The 22,436-nt window shown below is 46.7% G+C and overlaps 1 protein-coding gene across 3 annotated transcripts in view; it reads left to right on the top strand.

Moving 5' to 3' along the window:
* The first annotated feature begins 802 nt into the window (after nucleotides 1-802).
* SLC15A1 (solute carrier family 15 member 1) overlaps nucleotides 803-22,436 on the top strand; it is a 48,940-nt gene continuing 27,306 nt past the window's right edge. Inside the window, exons 1-4 of one of the 3 annotated variants that reach the window (XM_036893781.2) lie at nucleotides 803-1,077; nucleotides 21,416-21,432; nucleotides 21,819-21,900; nucleotides 22,004-22,145. In XM_036893781.2, coding sequence (XP_036749676.1) covers nucleotides 1,074-1,077; nucleotides 21,416-21,432; nucleotides 21,819-21,900; nucleotides 22,004-22,145 — 245 coding nt within the window. In that variant the 5' untranslated portion in view covers nucleotides 803-1,073. Of the gene's footprint in view, nucleotides 1,078-1,786; nucleotides 1,873-21,415; nucleotides 21,433-21,818; nucleotides 21,901-22,003; nucleotides 22,146-22,436 lie in introns of those variants that run through there. The other 2 variants (XM_057494412.1, XM_057494413.1) reach the window with 2 other exon arrangements.

Genomic DNA, 22,436 nt, shown 5'->3' with positions numbered 1-22,436 from the left:
TGGACCTTGAAGACATTACAGCAAGTGAAAGAAGCCAGACACAAAAGGACAAGTCCTGTGCGACAGCACATCCCTGAGGCACCTAGAGGACAGGGACAGAGAAGGAGAGTAGAAGAGTGTGGCAGGGCTGGTGGGAGGCGGAATGGGGAGTTAGTGCCTAATGGGGACCAAGTTCCAGTTTGGAGAGATGGGAAGTTCTGCAGGTATGGACAGTGGTGACGGCTGCACAACGCTGTGAATGTACGTAGGGCCACTTAACAGTTCAGATGACAAATTTTGTAATGTGTATTTTACCATGATTTTTTAAAAAGGCAATAGAAACTCGCCTTCGTGTCCTATTTTATTGTTCATCTCAGTGTTTGCAGAGCACAATTCCCTCCTCCCCTAAGTCAGACAAAGCAGCAGAAAATTGATTTGGAGATAATTGCTGCAGTATTATTTTTGTTCTTGTTATTCTTAAAGGGAAAGTAGAATCCTCCAGAAAAGCTCTGGATAGTTCACACTCCAGGTAAAGCCACAGGGACATGTATGCAACACATAAAAGCGACCAATGTCCCACGCAGTTTGCTTCCCCAGAGTAGTGTTTTCCCAGCACAGTGGTTTCCCAAGTGAAGTGAGGTCTCCCAGCAGCAGCGGCAGGCAGCAGCACCTGGGCACTCCTTAGAAATGCAAATCCCGGGATGGCCCCCTGACCTGAGTCAGCAAATTCGGGACGAGGCCTGGGAACCTGCGTTTTAACAAGCCCAGGTGCGCGCTCAGGTGAGAGCGTCCTGGCCCAGGTGGCCCGCCGCTCCGCCACCCTGCGGCTGTGCTTCTCGCCCGCCCTCAAGGGCCTGGGGCGGAGCAGCCTAGCAGGTGCTGGCCGGGGCCAGGTGTCCCCCTGCTGGGACTGAGGGGCGCTGACCTCTGCGCCTGCGGTTCCACCGCCTCCACGGGTGGAGCCCGGCCGCCCCGCCTGCCCACCTCCAGCTGCACAGGTGGCTGGGCAGGGCCTGGAAACAGTCAGAGAAGCAACACCTTGAGAAAAGTTCTCCCGCCTGGGCTCCTCGCTCGCTGGTCGCAGAGCCGCCACCATGGGTAGGGTCGCGTGGCCGGGCTGGGGCGGCGTCGCCGAGAGCAGAGGGGAGCCGGGGGCGCAGGGGGGCGCAGTCGCGCCGCTGCAAAGGGGGCGGCGCCGGGGAGCCGGGCTGCGCGCTGGTCCCCGCTGTCGCGGCGGCTCGCGGACCTGCGCGCGGAGCCGGGAGGGCTGGCATCGCGGACCGGCGCGGCGGGAGCACAGGAGCCCGAGCGGGGAGCCCGCGGGGTCGGGAGGCAGGGCTCGCGGGCTCCCGATGTCTGGTGCGTGCGGGGTGGGCGTGGGGGGCGGTCTCCGCGGTCCCGGACGAAGCAGAAGCCCCGAGGCGCCCAGACGCACAGGTTGCCAGAATGAACGCAATAACCTTGACCTGCCCACCTGTTGGGAATCCTCAGTCCTCGTGCTCCCACCCTGCGAGCTGGGGGTGGGCTTGAAACTGGCCTGGGTGGTGCGAGTGATGGCAGGGCCGGCAGAACCTCCCTCCACCGCGGGGAGGAGGGGACTCTTGGTGGCCGCCTGGACACTCTTGCCGCTGGCTGGCCAGGTGACCCCAGAGCTCAGCGGGAGCCCTGCCTGACCCAAGAGGAATTGCAGGGACCCTTATGGCCCTTATCGTTCTGCCGCTGTCCTCAGGCTCCAAGAGAAGGTGCGGAGGAGAGCAGCTGGTCCCCCATAGGCGTGCCGGCAGAGCATCTAGGAAGGAACTTAATCCTGCCTGCTCAGGACAGACAGCTCAGGAATGAATGCAGAAGCAGAGAGCAGACCCGGAAGAGACCAGAGGTCAGCCCAGCCTTCTTGTCCCTTAAAGCTGGGGAAGGCCAGTCAAGGGACTCCCCAAAAGTCCTGTGGATGGGCCACAGGCGCAGCATGGTCACACGGGTGAGAAGTTGGTCCAACTTTGTGTGGACACTTACAGTCTTCCCTGACCCTCCCATTCCACCACCTACTGCCTCTCTGATTTTGCATCAGTAAATTAAGCCCTTTGGCCCTGGACTTGCTTTGCCATTAGACGGAAGTACCAGCCTCATCCTCAGTGGTTGTACTGAGGTGCGTAAGAGCGCAGCAGCTGGTGCACGGCACACACATGCCTCTCCTATCCCACTGGGCCACGCTGTGTCCTGGTCCTTTAGTAGCAAAAAATCTGTGTATGTAGAGCTCACATTTGGGACTTCTGGTTGTGGCTGACTGTGGTTGCTCCAGAAAGAGGCTGCAGCCTCCCTCTCAGTGGGAGCTGTCGGCTTGTGTACGTCACAGGCCGACTGACCCCAGGGCTAGAGTTTTCCATCCCACCTCAGACACCATTCGCTGTCACTCCGGGTAAGTTTTCTGGGAGGTGCTCTGAGTATTTAGTTTGATTTTCAGATACCAAATCTCTGAGTAGCATCTGTGCTGAGTCAGAACTTTCCTAAAATAGTTCTAGTTCGGGTAGTTGTCACAGCCTGGTTATTGGTGAATAAACGCGGTTAGTGTTTGAAGCACAGTCTGGAATAAATGGACTCTTCCCAGTTGGCAAATTGGTCTGTAAGTGGGTTTTTTTGCAGTCGAGATTGGCATAGCATGCAACTAGCAACAAGAAGTTTATATTCAGACACCCATTTTATGTTTACTCAAGTCCTAAATTTCCAATCTCTAGGTTTAGTTTGTAAGTGAAGCAAATGATTAGAAAATGCTTTTCAATAGAACAGGCACAGTAACTTCCCCTCTTAAGAAAAGATTCTTCCAGAACTATTTCAGATCCCCTCGTGACTACAGGGACAGCATGTGGAACAGTTGGTGAAGGCAACAGGAGGGCAAGAAGCAAGGCAGTGGTTCTTAGAGGAACACTGCTTTGGGCTAATTTTGTCTCCTGTGTAATTGGAACTAATTTTCATGCTAGCTTCTTTCACTCACTCTGGGCATGGCGGGGCAGAAGTTATGACAATAGGAAAGGGAGGGATGCCATGAGAGTCAGAAGTGTACCATGAAGGCATGTCTTAGACTCAGGAACTTACAGAACAAGAATACATGGAATGAACTAAGAAGTTTATTTTGGCAAAAAAGTTGCTTTGGGCATGACAATACATACTAACCCTGGCTACAGTGTTTGCTGAGATTGTGAGCTGCAAACCCTTTGCTTTAAAGAAGGGTTGACAAATCATTAATGTAAAAGGCCAGAGAGCAAATAGTGTCAGCTTAGGAGACCATACAGTCTCTAGGGTGACTACTCAACTCTGCCCTTACAGTTCAAAATTTGTAAACAATTGGATGGAGCTGTGTTCCAATAAAACTTTGTTTATGGGCATGGAAATTAAACTTTATGTACATTTGTACATTTCATGTGTCACAAAATAGTCTTTAAAAATTGTTTTTTCTATTGTTTGAAAATGTTCTAAGAAACCGTTCTTAGCTTGAAGCCATACAAAAACTGGCTGTGGGCCCGATTTGGCCCATGAGCCATGGTTTGTTGACCTTTGCTTTAAAGTCTGGGTTTGCTTATCAGAGTCAGTGTGGAAAAGAGACCAGTTTCCCCAGGGCTCTCTTGGGGACTGGGTCTTGGAATGGCAGAGAGCCTCTCAAGTGAGGCCTTTGTGGACTGGGGTTGCCTGCACTGAAGATTTTGAGTATTTTCTGTCTCTCCTCTCCCTTAGTCAGAGCTGAGCAAAAGTCTATGCTAAGGTTCTTGCTTGCACAAGTTAGTCCCCATCTTTAGTCCTGGAAAACTATAGACTCTCCTCTGCCATTTGCCACATTTTGACCTTGAACGTTAAGTATGAGGAGGCTTCAAGTGCTATGAAGCCATCTCTTGCCTCCTCCCGCTAGGGCCTCTGGGCTGGTTTAAGATATTCATTCACATAATAAAGGATACTTTATTATATTCCTGACCACCCACCCCCATACCAGCCTCCTGCCAGCTGGGCATGAGAGGCTGATGAGTTTTCAAATGGGCTTCCTGCCTGAGCAGGAATGCTGGAATACCCCTGAAGGTGTCACACACCTGGCCATTTAAAGTCCTTGCACCTTCTTTCCTCTTTCTAGAAGCTCTTGAGTGAAGGAAAGAACATTGCTGCAGTCCCAGGGAAGTTGGCATTTCCTGTTACAGGCTGTAAGAGGCTGAGGTTGCTCCCTGCCAGCAGGGCCCTTGGGCATCTGACCCTTGGGAAAATCTTCTTCCTCCCAGGCGGCAAGAGGAGAGAACTTCTGATTCTTGGTTCTCTCAGGTTGACTTTACTCTACATCAGTGGTCTTTAGACTTTGAGGTGCATGAGAATCCCATGGATGAGGACTTACTCTAGCAGGTTGCTGGGCCCTGCGCCCGGAGTCTCTGCTTCAGCAGGGCTCGAGGATGAGCATTTACACAGGTTCCCGGGTGGCGGTGCTGCTGGGGCCACGACCACTCTTGGAGGACCGCGGCTCTAGATGACTCTCAGCGACAGGTTCTCTTTTTCTTGACCCTCATCTATGTCCAGATATTGCTACTGTGCCCCCCATAAAGAGGTTGCAGCAGGGTCTACTTCAGTCTGGCCCCTCGCTTGTGCATGATGATCAAGTTTGGGGTAAATTAGTAGCTAGAATTTTAAAATTCACTTGAAAAGACTAACAAGGTAGGGTGGAAAAGAACAGGAGTGATGAATCCATGTGGGCCAGCCAAGGCTGCCAGGGAGTGGGCTTAAATCACTTATTTATGTATGTATTAATTCACCATGTAAGAGAATAAAATAATTCTGCTTTGAAGAAACTTATATCCTCAGGGCACTGGAATACAAGCCCATAAGCACCATTGTCCACGCTGAGTTATAGCTGAGGTCAGTAAAGTATTATGGGATGCCTGATTTTTTGCAAAGTCCTTCACACCTCTGTGAATGTCCTGAGTGGAATCACTCCATTTTTCGTTTACTTGGAATTTTTTATTAATAATTTTCCTGCTGCTCTTTGAGCTACTGAAAAACAGAACAGACAGGGGAATTGCTCATTTGGCTAATTGAGCTACAAGGAAGGTTCACGAGTGAGAGGGACAGCGAGTTCTCCAGGGCAGAGCTGCTACTGCAGGTGCGAATGGGACCGTGGCGTGTGGACAGCCCAGCCAGCCACGTTGCTGCCTCTCCAGGCGGTGGCAGTTCTTGGACACAATTGCATCTTGATTCTATCCCTGGTGGGAGAGAAAGTGGGCAGGTGTCCCAGGTGAGCTGATAAGGATATAAAAACAAGGGGAACATTCTGCATTCCTCCGGGATGGTGGTGAAAGAATAAGAACAGTATTATCAGGAGATGAACGAGAACCACTGTCCCGTGATCCTGGGGTTGCGACATGAAGAACCAGTTACAAACGCTCTTTTGTAACTTCGGCCCTTGGTTTCACAGGCCAGTGATGTATCACTGAAGAAACTGGATGGGGGAGTGATCTCACGGAGCTGACGTGAGCAGGGCTGTGTCACCGGGCCAGGCCATGCCTTGCTTGCCGCTGAGATTCAGCAGGAGCGCAGCCGCGGTCCCGCCGGAGCGCAGAGTTAAAGGGCCATCTCAGCAATGGCTGGTGTCACAGCCCAGGGGAAGGGATAGGTGCTTCCACAGCCTGTTCTGGGGAAGGAGGAAGGCCTAGTTCCTCCGAACTGGAAACCAGCCAGCGCCTCCCACCAGGCTGCTGAGAGGAGTCCCTCGCTGGAGAGAGGGTTCAGAGTCATCCAGTGACTCTGGGGGCACATGTGAGCCAGAGCACATGCCCAGAGGAAAATTTGGTTCAAGGATCAGACTTAAGACTAGAGTGTTCATGCAGTGTACTCACATAAAACGACCCATGAAAAGCTTTCAAACTAAGCACTAAAAACTTCTACAACTTGCCTCAAGAGGCAAGATTTTATTGTAAGCTCTGCTAGGACATATTAGGTATATTTGAGATGTTCTTGGAAGAACAAACCTTTATCCCGGAAGTCAGAATACATAAGTTCACATGGTATATTAGCTTCCTGTGACTGCTATAACAAAGTATCACAAAGTGGGTTATTTAACACAAATTCATTGCCTCACATTTCTGGAGGCTGGAAGTCCAAATTCAAGGTGTCAGCGGGGCTGTGCTCCCTCTGAAGGCTCTAGAAGGGAATCTGCCCCATGCCTTTCTTGTAGCTTCTGGTCGCCAGCTCTCCTTGGCATTCTTTAGCTTGTAGATGCATCACTCCTTTCTCTGCCTCCATCATCACGTGGCCATCTTCTCTCCATGCATGTCCGCCTCACATGGCTCTCTTTTTATAAGAACAGCAGTCATATTGGGTTGAGAACCCACCCTTCTCCAGTATGACCTTCTTGTAACACATTACATCTGCAATGACCCCATTTCCAAATAAGGTCACTTTCCGAAATTCTATTCAATCCAGTAGATTGGAATGGAAAATATTTTCTCTGAAACTGTCTATCACTTATACATAACTTCAGGTAGAAAATATTCTTAGAGTGTGTAGCAATGACCCCACTGTGGCCTGCACCCTCAGCTTACGTGTCATAACTGGTGACTGGTATCTTCCCCCAGCAAGACAGATGGATTTTCTGGTCATAGTGCCAGTAGGTTCTAAATCTATTTAATAGCACAATTGGTATGTAGAAAACACCCTCCATGTGTAATATTAGATGTATCAGAGATGCTCACAGTGATGTCATAGAGGTAATTTACCTTAAATTAATTCTAAAAATTATGTCCATACTCTTCCCATAATGTCCTTTGGACCTGTTTCACTTTTCTTTTTTTCTTCTACGAATGCTCATTCCAAACTTATGAGAATGGAAAAAATGCCACCTAACACTTCTATGGAGATTTGTTAGGGGATATCTAACAAAATTTTAAATGCATATTTTACCAGCACTCTACTTCTAGAAGTTCCTTAAAGATACTCCCATGAAAGGAATGAGGTGTGTACAACCTAAATATCAACATCCTGTACATAGTTTTGTAGCCTAACTTCGTACCTCCTGTGATCATAAAGCATGCTTTTTAGCAATGATTTAATGTCTAGGAATAAAAATCTTTGTGTCTGAAGTGAAGGGTCCCTAACTTAGTTGCCTTTAAAACAAACTCCAGTAGGCCGAGACATTTGTTCCTTTTGCTTTGCTGACACGTGTACGCCTTTGGCATTGCTCTCTCCTGTGACAATATACAGTATTCGCAGGGCTGGCGCTGCTCTCCTGGTCTCTGCGGCCTGGGCGGTGTGTGCAGTCTGCCGTGTGGGGAGGGTGCTGTCCCGGAGCCTGGGAGCTGCTGCTCCTCCCGTTCTCTCTGCCTCTGTCCTCTTAGAGCTCCCTCCCAAGAGGCCCGTCTCCTCTCTAACCTGTGAACACATTCGTTCACTCACTCCAGCACTCAGAGCATTCAAAGTAAGCCTGGCTCTAAGTTCAGCATAAAGGCTCCTCTAGAATTAAAAAAAAATGGCCAGATGTAGATAAAGCAGATAACCTGAAGGGCAAGGGTCGCCCTCCTATCACCCAGGAAAATCATCTCACCCAAGCGACTGACCCAGGCTCACACCCGACGCAGAACCAGGCTTGCCCGTGGCGTGCTGTCCCGTGTCTCAGTCAGCTGCCCATGAACTCCGTGGCCCCCTCCAGCCCCGCTGCCCTTTCCCTGCAGCTGAGGAATAAACAGTCTCTGAGCATGTTCAAAGGTGGCTGGGTCCTCCGCTCTGAGAGGTCATTTCTTTCCGAATGAGAACAGGAACTGCGGTCCGTGAATCATGTCTGTAGTTATGGAAGTAAGATGCTGAAAGTGACAGGTTATTTGTAAAGTCATCAGAGACACCCATTATGGGCCTCTTAAACCTATGATTTTAGACAGTCATGTGGAGAAATCTTTTTAAAAGATAGGAAGATCTCTGTAACCTATAGCAATAGGTTGTGCATTACAAATGCTGTTTGGCTATTATGGGTTTAATTGTGCCTCTGCCCACCCCCCACCCCCATTCATATGCTCAGGTCCTAACCGCTGGTGCCTCAGAATGTGACCCCATTTGGGAACAGGGTCATTGTAGATGTAAATAGTTGAGATGAGGTCACACTGGAGTAGGTGGGCCCTAATCCAATATGATGGCTGTTCTTAGAAGATGAAGAGAAATACAGACACAGACACACACACACAGGGAGAAGACCAAATGAAGATGGAGATTGAGATGATGCTTCTAGAGCCAAATATCAAAGATTGCCAGAAAACCAGCAGGAGCTCTGGGGGTGCCTGGACAGACTCCCCCTCAAGCCTCAGAAGGAACCAGCCCCGCCGACACTGGGGTCTTGCGCTTCCGGCCTCCAGGACTGTGAAATAGAAATTTCGGTTGCTTTAAGCCACTCAGTTTGTGGTTCATTGTTGTTATTAGTTTCATAGCAAATTAATGCTCTGACCCAGAGCTGCCCCCCTTGGCCCTGACAGTGCAAGCTGAGAGGGGAGGTGGTTTAAAGAAAGGCGAAGGCATAGATGTCAGACACACACACGAGGCAGGGACAAGGCCTGGCAGCGGGGTGGTCACAGAGACGGTCAGGCAGTTCATCGCTCACAGCAAGGGCAGCCTGTCCAAAGCGCCAGCTCCCTGTGGTCCCTGAAACAACAGGGGCTCCGCTGATGTACACATGAGGCGCCCCAAGGCCGAACAGCCAGTGCCAGGCTGTAGCTAAGTGCTTATATTCTGTATCGTCAGCTGGGCTCACACCGTGGCCTGCGTGGCCTGCGGGGATACGGTCTCAGGCTCCAGGGATGACCCGTTCCTTGCAACGGCCTCTTGCCATAGTGAGTTAATAAAGCCCGTAGTGTCCTCTTAGCACTGTTTTCCCTATATTTCTAAAGTAGCTTCCTATTATTTGGGTTTAATTGTGGTTTTTAGTTCTCAAAGGACTGATCACTTACTGGCTTTTAGCAGTGGTAGCTTGATTTAAGTGGTATTCTGAAACCATACGTCAGTGTGTTCTATGTTTATGTAGCTATTTGTTGATATATCAAAAATGGATGGTTGAGAAACAGGAAGAGAGAGACAAAGCAGCCACTTGTCTGTGTGTGGTGGTGGCCCCTGGCTCAGGAGCTGATCACCTGCACCAAGCGGCCCTCAGCGGGCCCACCTTCACCCCAGACCCTTCCTGTATCGTTGCCTAGCCTTGCTCAGGGCACTGAGGGGCCCCCAACCTGGGGGGTTTGATCATGTGTAGACGGCTGGGCCTCACCCTCAGAATCTCTGATATGTAGGTCCGAGGTGGGCTTGAGAGTTTGCATTTTTGCTAAGTTCCCAGGGACTGCTACTGCTGGTCCAGAGCCCACACCGTGAGAGCTCCTGCAATGGAGAATGAAAAAATGGCCTTTAAACCCTTATAGCTGCCCACAAGTTACACACCACAGGGCTGCCCATTTGAAAAACCACTTGATTGAAAACCAATGCTCGCCTCTGTGGCTTGTATTTGAGAAGATTGCCTTTTTCTAATCCCCATGGCCTAATTCCCCAGGATAACATCATAAGGGCCTTCTGGTTTGGGGCAATGCGAGCATTCTTGGAGAGGACTGTTCCTTTCTTTGAGGGCCAACTTCTCATGCCTGCCAGGTTTTCCCAAGGCAAATTCTTATCTGTAATTTAAGTCAGTCCCTTCCAAACATCCATTCCCACTCCTCAGCTATCTTCATGGGTTACAGTAAATAACAAACCTATTTCATTCCTGTAGATTTGATCTTATTGACCAGTTTGCAAAGGTGATAGCATCTTCAGATGAGTGAATGGAGGTTCAGGGCATAAGTGCTTTGATCTTTAGAGGCACGTGGCTAGGAAGAATGTCTCCAAGCTGAGGTTCAACCCCCTGATTCCCTGGCCCACATCCTTCCACCTACTGGATGCAGAGGTAATAGCAAGAGAGTTCTGGTCTTAGCTCAGGAACCACTTCTGCTAAGGGAGAGGCTAGGGTGTTTCTGGCAGAGGCCACTGCATGCCCTGAGGAGCTCGTGGACCAGTTGTGTGAGGCATGAGTCTAAAGAACCATGAGCAACTTAGCTCATCTTACTCCTGGTTCATCCAGCCACCTGCAGACCGCCTCCTGCCCTGTAGTAACCCTGGCAGGCAGCATTCCCCACTTAGGGATGGGTAATGAGCAGTCAGTAACCTGCAGAAGGCAGCAGAGCCAGTGCAGACTCTGCCAGACGCCTTTAAAAAGAGAGGTTCCTGGTGTGGACACCCCAGGTAGAAACTGTGGCTTAGGAAAAAAAATTATAAAAAGAATGGTTTGCCAACAAAGAAAACTTGCTGGGAGGCTTGACTTGGTTCTATGGAAATAGTGATGAAGATCAACATGTTCAGGTCTTGAGACAAACCCAGGTTTATTTCCTGTTGCTACTGTAAGAAATTACCATGGATTTAGTGGCTTAAAATGACACGTATTTATGGTCTTACAGCTCTGGAGGTCAGAAGTCAGCCAGGGATTTCCCTGAGTTGAAATCGTGGGTCGGCAGGCTGTGCTCCTTCTGAGGCCCTAGAGGAGAATTTGTTTCCTTGTCTTGTCCATCTTCTAGAGGCCACCACATTCCTGTGCTCATTTTGGCCTTCGAGCGATTGCCATCACTCCCAACCTATACCTCCTCCTTTGACTCTCTGAAGAACCCTTGTGATTACACTGGGGCCACTGGCTAACCCAGGATAAACTCCATCTCTAGGTCTCTAACTCAGTCACATCTGCAAATCCCCCTTCACTGTGGAAGGTAACAGCCACAGGCTCCAAGTATTAAGGTGAGGACATGTTTGGGGGACCATTGTTCTGCCCCTCCAAACCATGCAGCCTCAGAAATATCATCCCTAACACATCCTGCAATACTTAAAATTATTCCCTCCTTCACTCTTACTGATAATAGGGAACAGTTTTCTCTTTGCCTAAAGGCAAGAGTTTTCCTCTTAGACTTAAATAAAATGCCATATTCCTTCCAACTTCCCAAATCCAAGTCCCAGAAATGCACTTTTAACATCCATCATGTTGCCAAGGGAATTATTATCTTCTTGGTAATGAAATGTTAAAGGTAGGGTTTCCATCCCTAAGTGGTTCAAAGTATGGATGGTGCTTTGTTAGATAGCAGTAAATATTTACCTCAATGAAGAGATTTTCTTAATTTGTGGGAAATAATAGAGTGTCATTCTTGGTTTTCCTGCTATTCCCCCAGTCAGTAATCATAGACATTTATAGCTTATACTTATTTTACTAAATTCTTTAGCCAAGAGAAACACAAACTTGCTGCTAGGCTTAGAATAACAATAAGAGCCAGCATCGATTCAGTGATCAGTATGTGTCCAGTACTGGCTAAGCTAGCCACACAGTACACCTGATTTTAAGATGTTTTACTCTGATCTGTAGTTAAATCCAAGTGATTTAACCATGAATGATACTAGAAATGTCAGACTAGTCAAACATGCCGATTAGAAGTACTATCAGGATGCAAATACAATCACACTAAAGTAAACAGACTTTTTGAAAATTGAAATTTGAGTTCAGACTTACGACTCGACATGAATACCACTTCTGTACTTGGTACTTGGGCTTTCTAGGACAGCACTCCAGGTGACACCGGTGTATAAGGAAATGCTGACTGCAGTATCATTAAATAGCTCTGACTTCTATCAGGAGAGTTTAGCAACCTCTGCCCTGCAATAATCAGAGTAGTTCTTTGGACTGCACACTCTTCAGAAAATAGAAAGCTTCCTGAGTGATGACTGGGGACTGAATCTCAGATTTTTCACTTGAGTGAGTTTAAGGATTTCGTTTTCCATAAAGTAGTTCTGGGTGTGATGATTATTATAACAAGATATAGGCTCTCCTCTAATGCTATTTATGTTTGAAGTAAACCTTTGCCCTTTAGTATTTAGCAAATAATAGGTGCTATATAATACTTTGCAAACAGTATAGGGGCTACCCTGGCCAGATGAAATCTGGCCCTGCAAACCAGAATTCTGAGAAACAGGCAAAAGGGATAATTTTAGTGAAGCTTCAGGCTGTCTGTTGAGTTTGGGATTTCACACCTCCCTCCTGCTTTTCTGTAAGAGGCCCATTGCAAAGGCCAGTCTGACCCCTGTGTGGGTGTCAGTCCTAGCTTTGTGTGGTCTTTGGGAAGCCACTCTAAGACCACATTATCTGAAGCCTGAGTAGGCAGAGCATTGAAAGGCCCTGCCACATCCTCAAGAAGACACAGCGCCCCTGCAGTGAAACTGGGTTTGCGTGCTACCCACAGGCTTGTTTATGTGGCCCTTACAAAAACAGCTGCTCCTGACTGGGCCTTGTACTTCACTGGAGAGGGTACTGTCCCCATATTGTGATGGAAAAGGCAGCGTGTGGAGTCTGGTGATGCAACCCGGCTGTGGGTTGTATCAGTCATGGTCCCATCAGGAAACCGATGGCATACTCAAAATAAGAGTGTTTATTCAACAACAAAAAAATGATTTAGGAAGGGTGGTGGGGAGAAAGAGGGAAAAAGGTGGTGAAATAGGAAGGCCAGGTGGAAACCTCCTCCACGCACACACACCAAGGAAGCAACTCCACCAATACAACAAACCCTGAAAACAACCTGAGGCTGCAGGCCACACCTGTGAAGAAGAGGAAACCATGCAGAGAAGGGTAAAGTGGCAGAGCCACATGGATTGGGACCCCAGCCCTTCCCCCAATCCCAGCCCACAGGCAGGAGGAAAAGGAACGGAGCAGGGCGGGGCACTCAGGAGCTCTGCACACATGGCCCTGGGGACCTGCCATGGGGACACAAGTCCACGTTACACTGGGCTTTGGTGCTTAGTGGGGCTGAACACCAGGGAGAGTCAAGCCCTCTGGGAGGCGGAGGCTCCTACTGCTAGTGGAGGACACGCGCACTCCGCCAGTCCTGCTGAGACCCAAAGCAGAGATGGCAGTTTGGAAGATTTACCAGCAGTGGGACAGGTGCCAGCAGGGCAAGGGTTAGATGGAGCTCTCTCTGCAGCAGAAACAGCACGTGGATGACATTTCCCCAGCCTTCCTTCAGCCAGAAAAGCTGGGCACTCACAGAGCCCCAAACACTCCATCCCCCTCACTGGCAGCCCATCCCCAAGGTGCTGCTCTGCACACCTGCCCATCTGCCCACCCAGCCCACCTGGCCAAGCAGTGTCAGACATTGCTGCCCAGCAGGCAGACGGAGACATTACTGCCTGACAGGCAGAGGGAGGCTTTCCTAGTTTCTCAGCCTATCTGGGGAGGTGCCTGCAGGAGCCAGCTCTGAGCCCTCCTGGCTTCTCAAGGGTAGCCCAGCCCTAGAGCTGGGCAACCACCTGTCCACCCAGTTATCCCAGAAGCTATGCCATTGCTGCAGAGGGAGGCCCCGCACACAACAATGCCAGCAGAAGCACCACTGCTTGGCTCATAAAGGGCCAGCTGAGATGAACTGCCATCCACAGTGGGCTGATACAGACTGCTTCCTGTAGACAAACAGAAAGGTGGGCCCATCCGTACACCACCAACAGCAACTGGGGCTCCATCTCAAAAGAGAACCAGACACCGGAGAATAAAGATCCTTGAGCTTCTGGGCACCACAAGACACCTTCTTCATAAGGCCATTTTTCTCTAGACCAGGAAGCACAGCAGATCTATCTAATACAAAGGAAGAAACACACAACCCTGACAAGATGAGGAGGCAGAGGAATATGTTCCAAACAAAACTATAGGATAACACGCCAGAAAGAGGGCTAAATGAAATGGAGATCACCAACTTCTTGATAAAGACTGCAAAGTAAAAGTCATAAACATGCTCATGGATTTACAGAAAAATATTCAAGATCTCAGGGAGGACGTTAACAAAGAGATAGAAGAGTTGAAAAAGAGCCACTCGGAGCTGAAGGATGCAGTAACTGGAATGAAATATGCAATGGAAAGAATGAATAATAGATGGCTGCAAGTAGCAGAGACAGTGAATGATATGGAAATTAGAGAACAGGAACACAAGCTGAGGAACAGAGAGAAAAAAATAATCTCTAGGAATGAAAGAAAGATAAGAGAGTTGTGTGACCAACCCAATTGAAAGAATATTTGCATAATATGGGTACCAGAAGGAGGAGAGATAAAGGGATAGAAAGTCTCTTTGAGGAAGTAATTGCTGGAAACCTCCCCAGCCTGGGGAAGGGAATAGACAGTCAGGTCATGGAAGCACAGAAGAGTCCCTGGCAAAAGGAACCCAGGAGGACAACACCAAGACATGTAATAATTAAAATGACAAAGATCAAGGGTAAGGAAAAGTATTGAAAGCAGCCAGAGAGATAAAAAAGATTACTTATAAGGGAAACCCCATCAGGCAATCAGCAGAAACTTTACAAGCCAGCAGGGAGTGGCATGAAATCAGAGGGACTTCAACCAAGAATTCTCTACGCAGCAAGATTATCATTCAAATTTGAAAATGAGATTAAGCATTTCCCAGATGAATGAGGGCTAGGTGAATTTATAATCAATAAATTGGCATTACAGGATATGTTCAAGGAACTTTTGTAGATGGAAATGTTCTTAAGCCTAAATAGTGTTCACCAGCAAAAATAAACCCATAGTAAAGGTAGAAAAATTACTTACCAAACAAGTGTGAACTTAAAACAAAAGTAAAACTAGCTATACACAAAATCAGTCAAGGGATACACAAAAAGTGCAGATTATGACATCTAATACGGAAGTGTGGAGGAGGAAGAAGAATAAAAAAGTACTTTTAGATTGCATTTGAAATAGAGCAAACATCAACTTCATGTAGACTGTTACATAGTGAGGAAACTATCCATGAACCTTACAGTAACCACAAACCTAAAGCCTATAATAGATACACAAAAAATTAAAAAACAGAAATCTAATTACAACACTAAAGAAAACCATCAGAAAACTAGAAAAGAATAAAAAAGAGGAAGAAACAGAGAAGAACTATAGAAAACAACCAAAAAATAATTAATAAAATGGCAGTAAATGCATACCTATCAGTAATTACCTTAAATGTAAATGGAATCAAAAGACATAGGGTGGCAGAATGGATAAAGAAACAAGACCCGTATGCTGCCTATAAGAGACTCATTTTAGACTCAAAGACAAACAGACTAAAAGTAAAGGGATAGGAAAAGATATTTCATTCAAATAATAGGGAGAAAAAAGGAGTAGTAGCCGTACTTCTATCAGACAAAATAGGTTTCAAAACCAAGAAATTAATGAGACAAAGAAGGACATTAAAGAATGATAAAGGGGTCAGTCCAACAAGAGGTTATAACCATTATAAATATCTACACATCCAATATAGGAGCACCTAAATATGTAAAACAAATACTAACAGAATTAAAGAGGGGAAATAGACTGCAACTCATTCATGTTTGGAGACTTTAACATGCCACTTACATCAGTAGACAGATGAACCAGATAGAAAATAAATAAGGAAACAGAATAACACATTAGATCAGATAGACTTAACAGATATCTACAGAATATTCCACCCAAAAGGAACAGAATACACATTTTTCTCAAGTGTACATGAACATTCTCCTGAATAAATCACATTCTAGGCCACAAAAAAAAAAGTCTTAATAAATTCAAAGATTGAACTTGTATCAAGGAACTTCTCAGACCACAGTGGTATGAAAGTAGAAATAAACTATATAAAGAAAACAAAAAAGCCCACAAACACATGGAGGCTAAACAACCTGCTTCTAAATAATCAACAGATCAACAAACAAACTAAAACAAATCAAGCAATACATAGAGAAACATGAAAACAAAAATATATCAGTCCAAAATTTGTGAGACAGCACAAAAGTGGTTCTAAGAGGCAAGTAGATAGCAATGCAGGCCTACCTCAGGAAACAAGAACAATCCCAAATGAACAGTCTAAACTCACAATTAAAGAAACTAAAAGAAGAGGAACAAATGGAACCCAAAGTTAGTAGAAGGAGGGATATAGTAGAGTTCAGAACATAAAAATAAAATAGAAAAGAATAAAACAATAGGAAACTACCAATGAAACCAAGAGCTGGTTCTTTGAGAAAATAAGCAGGATAGATGAACCCCTAGCCAGACCTATTGAGAAAAAGAGTACACAGATAAACAAAATCAGAAATTGAAAAGGAATAGTCACAATGATTTCCACAGAAATACAAAGAACTATTAAAGAATTCTGTGAAAAATTATATGCCAATAAATTGGGCAGCCTAGAAGAAATGGACAAATTCCTAGAAAAATACAACCTTTGAAGAATGACCCAAAAAGAAACAGAAAATCTGAGCAGACCAATAACTAGTAACAAAATTGAATAGGTAATTAAAACACTCCCAAAAAACAAAAGTCAAGAAGAGGATGGCTTCACAGCTGAATTCTACCAAGCATTTAAAGAAGAGTTAATACCCATCCTTTTCAAGTATTCCAAATAGTAGAAGAGGAGGGAATACTTCCAAACTCATTGTGTGAGGCCAGCACTACTCTAATACCAAAACTAGACAAAGACACTACAAAAAAGCAAATTATCAAAAAATATCCCTAATGACAATAGATGCAAAACCCCTCAATAAAGTATTAGCAAATCACATTAAAAATACATCAAAAGGATCACCCATTACTACCAAGCAGGATTTATTCCAGTATGCAAGGACAGCACAAAATTTGTAAGTCAGTTAAGATGATAAACCACATTAACACAAAGAAGGATAAAAAACAGATGATCATCTCAATAGGTGCTGAAAAAGCATTTGACAAAATTCAACTTTCATTCATGATAAGAATTCTCAACAAAATGGGTACAGAGGGAACTTACCCCAACAAAGTAAAGGCCATTTATGACAAACCCAGAGCTAACATCATACTTAATGTTGAAAAGCTGAAAGCTTTTCCTCTGAGATCAGAACAAGACAAGGATGTCCATTCTCATCACTTTTTTTCAACATAGTACTGAAGGTCTTAACCACAGCAATTAGACAAGACAAAGAGAAAAAAGGCATCGGAACTAGTAAGGAAGAAGTAAAACTGTCACTATTTGCAGATGACATGATATTATATAGAGAAAACCCTAAAGATTCCACCAAAAAACTATCAGAATAACTGGATTCAGCAAAGTTGCAAGGTACAAAATTAATACACATAAATCTATTATCTTCCTATATACTACCAATGAACTAGCAGAAAGATCAGGAAAACAATTCCACTTACAATTGTATCAAAAAGAATAAAATACCCAAGAATAAACCTAACCAAGGAGGTGAAAGACCTGTACTCTGAAAACTATAAGACACTCATTGAAATTAAAGAAGACACAAATAAATGGAAGTCTATCCCATTCTCATGGATAGGAAGAACTCATTAATTTTATTAATATTGTCAAAATTACCATCATGCCCAAAGCAATTTATAGATTCAGTGCAATCTCTATCAAAATACCAACATTTTTCAATGAACTAGAGCAAATAATCCTAAAATTCATTTAGAAACACAGAAGACCCCGAATAACCAAAGCAATCCTGAAAAACAACAAGGCTGGGGGTATTATGCTCCCTGATTTTAAGCTCTACTACAAAACTTCAGTAATCAAGACAATTTGGTACTGGCACAAGAACAGACCCATAGATGAGTGGAATAGAATACCCCAGATATAGACCCACACATATATGGTCAATTAATATAAAAAAGGAGCCGTGAATATACAATGGGGAAAAGACAGCCTCTTTGATAGCTGGTGTTGGGAAAACAGGACAGACACATGCAAGAGAATGAAACCAGATTACAGTCTAACCCCATACACAAAAATAAACTCAAAATGGATTAAAGACCTAATTGTAAGACATGAAACTACAAAACTCTTAGAAGAAAACATAGGCAAAAATCTCTTGAACATTAATATGAGCAATTTTTCCTGGGCACGTCTCCTCAGGCAAGGGAGACAAAATTTAAAAATGAACAAATGGAACTACATCAAACTAAAAAGCTTCTGTACAGAAAAGGACACCATCAACAGAACACAAAGGCAGCCTACAGTATGGGGGAATATATTCAAACAGTTTATCCAATAATGGGTTAACATCAAAATACAGAACTCATACACCTCAACACCAAAAAAATGACAAATGACCTGACTAAAAAATGGTGGAGGACCTGAATAGACATTTTTCCAAAGAAGAAATATAGATGGCCAACAGGCACACAAAAAAGATGTTCCACATTGCTAATTATCAGGGAAATGCTAATCAAAACCACAATATCACCTCACACCAGTCAGAATGGCCCCTATCCAAAAAGCAGATGTAACAAGTGTTGGTGAAGATGTGGAGAAAGGGGAGCCCTCCTACACTGCTAGTGGGAATGTAAATTGGTGCAGCCATTGTGGAAAGCAGATGGAGGTTCTTCAAAAAACTAAAAGTAGAAATACCATATGACCCAGTAATTCCACCTCTAGGAATTTACCTAGAGAAAACAAAATCCCTGATTTGAAAAGATATATGCACCCCTATGTTTACTGCCACATTATTTACAATAGCCAAGATATGGAAGCAACCTAAATGTCCTTCAATAGATGAATGGATAAAGCAGATATGGAACATATACACAATGGGATATTATTTAACCATAAAAAGAAGAAATCCTGCTGTTTGCAGCAAGATCGATGGACCTAGAGGGTATTATGGTAAGTAAAATAAGCCAGGTGGAGAAAGACAAATACCATATGACTTCACCTATCATATTGTAATCTAAGAACAAAAAAACCAGAATAAACAAAACAGCAGTAGACTCGTTGGCAGTGAGAAGTGACTGGTGGTTACTATGAGGGAGGGGTTAGGGTAGGTGGTAGGAAGGGTGAGGGGGATGAAGGGGCACAAAAATTCTCAAATATTATGGGATGGTCACAGGGATGGTAGTACAGCCAATGATTCTGTAACATCTTTCTATGTTGATAGATAGTAACTGTACAAGTGAAGGGAGGATTTAATAATATGGGTAACTGTTGAACCACTGTGTTGTATACTTGAAATCAATATGAGATTGTATATCAATGACACTTCAATTAAAAACATATATAAGAAAGGGTGGGTGGGGGTCAGGGAGCATAAATGACAGTGCAGGTACCTGGAGAGCAGATAATAGTAGGGGCCTCACTGTTACCACCTGTAGGAAGTGGTATAAAACAGTGACCAAAACCTGGATGGAGAGGGTCAACCTCAGAGAAGCAGGGGCTGTCACTTGAAGACACAGCAGTCTGAGGGGACCTTTTGGGAAGGAGGCAGGGATACCATGACCCTGTGGTCTCCTACCAGTGCTCCCCATAAGACAAACCCTATGGGGTGTTGGGGAGACAGCGGCACACTGATGAATTCCACGCAGGTCAGCCTCATGGGCAGAAGGAGTCTAGCAGGCCTGGACAGGACTAGCACTAGGCAGAGCCAGGTGTGAACAGTGCGCTCGATGACTGAGGCTCCTGGTTCTTTGGAATGCTTATCCATTCAACAAACATTTCCTTTCCACTCTGTGAAAAGCACGTGAGGTGCTGAGGATTCCAACGTAGTAGCATCTCCCACACATGGTGCCCCAGGCTCTGGGCTGGGGCTTCACGCAGGAACTCCTCGGCAGTCCTGTGAGGTGGTGGCATTATATGCTTCTGATAGGCAGCCTGTCCCAAGGGAAGATGGGCTGGCACAGGGTCACCACTGGGAAGTAACGTGGCCGAGATTCCGTGACACCTCTGACCCCATGCCCCCATTCTGCATGTGTTGCTCCTCAAAGCAGCCCCTTCCCTCAAGGAAGCCTAACTGGGGAGAAAACCGGTCTTAGTGTTGAGAAATCTCCTTCCACTCTAAAGGCAGGAAGAGATGGGTATCGGAGCCCTGTGAGGCCAGGACAGTTTATTTCGCACCAGGGTGTCCGGCCTTGGGGCCACGCACCACACAACGTGCTCAGAAGCAGGGGGTAGGGCCCGGGATGAGTGGGAGGCTGGACTGCCACCTGGGCCTGGGCTGGGAATGGGTTCCTCAGGCAGAGCTGTGGTGGTGGTGACTGTGGGCCGAGGCTGTACACTTGCACATCCTGAGAATACGTGGTGGTGGTCCAGCTTCTGTATTCGGTTCCTGCTCTGGACAGCTGGCACTGAAGGGTCCCACTGGTGCTCGGGGCCAGGGAGGTGATTCAGGAGCTCGCCATCACAGCCTGCCTGTGGCTCTGGTGTGGCCCCTGAGTGAGCAGCACGGCTGTCACCTTGGAACTTGTTTAAAGGCCAAGTCACGGGGCTACCCCAGACCTACAGAGCAGCAAATCTGAGCCTGGGGCCCAGGAACCTAACCCCATGGCCCTCAGGGGGATTCTGGGGGCACTGGAGCATCTCCCATTCGTAACAGAGGCAGGGGTGCCCAGGGGTCCCTGAGAATAAAGAATTCTAAGATGTGGCCAGGGGACGGGGTCGACTCCCCATGGGAAGGGGAACAGCGCGTGACAGCTCTGAAAACAGGCCGGTGCGTTGGTGCCAGGAGCAATGCGGGGATGTGTTAAGACTCGAGACAAGGGCATGGGTCGGTCAGCTCTCGTCAAGCCTCTGGGGAGACTGAAGGCAGGGACCGGGCGGTGGGCCCGGAGGATGCGCCCAAGACCGAGACGGCAGAGCCCTTGGCACTTGGTTCGCACCAACTCACTAGGCTCTCGCCTCTCCTTGCTCATCCACTTCCTGCTTCTGGTAAGAAGCCCTGCTGTGCAGTAGGTACTGGAAAGAGGTTGGGGGTGTGGAGGTGAGTCTTCCACTGGAGTGGAGGTGAAAACAAAGTCCCTGTTGCTGCACCCCGGTCACACGAGTTGGTCAGAAAGGCTCGTGAAGGTGGTGCGGCGGCAAGACTCAAAGAGGAGGCGGCGGGGCATTGCCAGCCAGGGAGCTGCTGTCCTGTGCAATAAGGACGTGGCGTGGGCACACGGCCTGCTCACTGAGGGGACAGCAGGACACTTGGGGGCCTGGGGGGTGGGCCCGGGAGGAAGCAGGGCCAGGAGCAGCAATGGTTGAGTCCTGGAGGGTTAGCATCCTTCAGCACTTTGCATGTCCAGCATGTAATCCTCACCCAAACCCCATGACCGTGAGACAGAAAGGACCTGCTGACACGTTCGGATTGTATCTTGAGGGCAGTGGGCAGCCTCTGGAGTGTTTTAAGGCGGAAGAGGCCTGGGCACCATTCTCTGAGCCTCCGATGCGCCATCCTGACCCATGTGAGACCTGCCCAAGGAGCTAATTAAAGGAAGTCCAGGCTCAGGCCCCTCTCCGAGAAGCGGCAGGGCCTAGGGCTGGGATCTGGAGGGCCGAGCTGTCTGGCTACCGTGAAAAGCCAGAGGGCCCAAACTTAGATTTAGCGAAGTGTTCTAATGACTAGACTTTAACAGTGGCATTTGTTTTCCTTTCAGGAATGTCCAGATCACGGGTGAGTATCCTTTTTTCTTCTCCGAGTAGCTTCATTTTGTAATCTTTGGTCAGTTTTGCTCCTAATGTTCCTAGCTGTGCCTCACTCAACTAAGAAATCCATATCCTACATCTAACATCACTGAGGGGACAATCCCGAGTTTCTGTGTGAAATTTCTTCTCTTTCTGGAATGCTGTGCCTAGTCCTTCTCAGACTAACAATAAAAATGGATGCTTCGTTTCATTGTCTCTGTGTGGCATGTAAGGGAATAAACGTTTTGAACTTCTAGATTCCACCTCTCCACAGTTACTGAACACACATCAGGCTACTTTTTATGCCGTCAGCGCTCATTTGCAGATATGCACCAGTGGGGAGTAGATTTCAATCCCAGACTTTCTGTTTGTCAGGGCTGCTTTGGGTATCCTCTGAGCATCTTCTTCATCGTGATCAATGAGTTCTGTGAAAGATTCTCCTACTATGGAATGAGAGGTAACTATTTCCGACACGCTCCTCCCTTGCATGAAGAGCCTGAGTTACCACGGCCTCTCCTGACTTTGTTTCCCCCTCCCCTCCACCTGCCCTCTGCGGAAAGCAATCCTGATTCTGTACTTCAGACGATTCATTGGGTGGGACGATAACTTGTCCACGGCCATCTACCACACGTTTGTGGCTCTGTGCTACCTGACGCCGATTCTCGGAGCTCTGATCGCTGACTCCTGGCTGGGAAAGTTCAAGTGAGTACCTGCAACTTTGTTGTTAATAAACAGGCCAAAAAGTAATTATAAGCTTTGTGGTTGGGATGGTAGACTATGGGATCAAAGAACCAAGGAACTAAAACTCTTAGGAGAGGCTGCTAGGCCCTGTTTCCATGCATCAGCAAATCCCTAGAGTCTAGCCCAGTGCCTGGCTAGACTAGTGTGTGGCCACCAGTAGCATTGGAAGGCCTTCTTCCTCCTCCAAACAAACAGGATAACATCTTTGTCTCCTCTTGAAATAGCAGCCAGGATACTGTCCCTCATTAGTGA

Source organism: Manis pentadactyla, chromosome 17 (assembly GCF_030020395.1).
Source record: "Manis pentadactyla isolate mManPen7 chromosome 17, mManPen7.hap1, whole genome shotgun sequence".
Classification (NCBI taxonomy): Eukaryota; Metazoa; Chordata; class Mammalia; order Pholidota; family Manidae; genus Manis; species Manis pentadactyla.
Note: the sequence above shows the minus strand (reverse complement) of the source record. Positions and strands in the feature narration are given on the sequence as shown.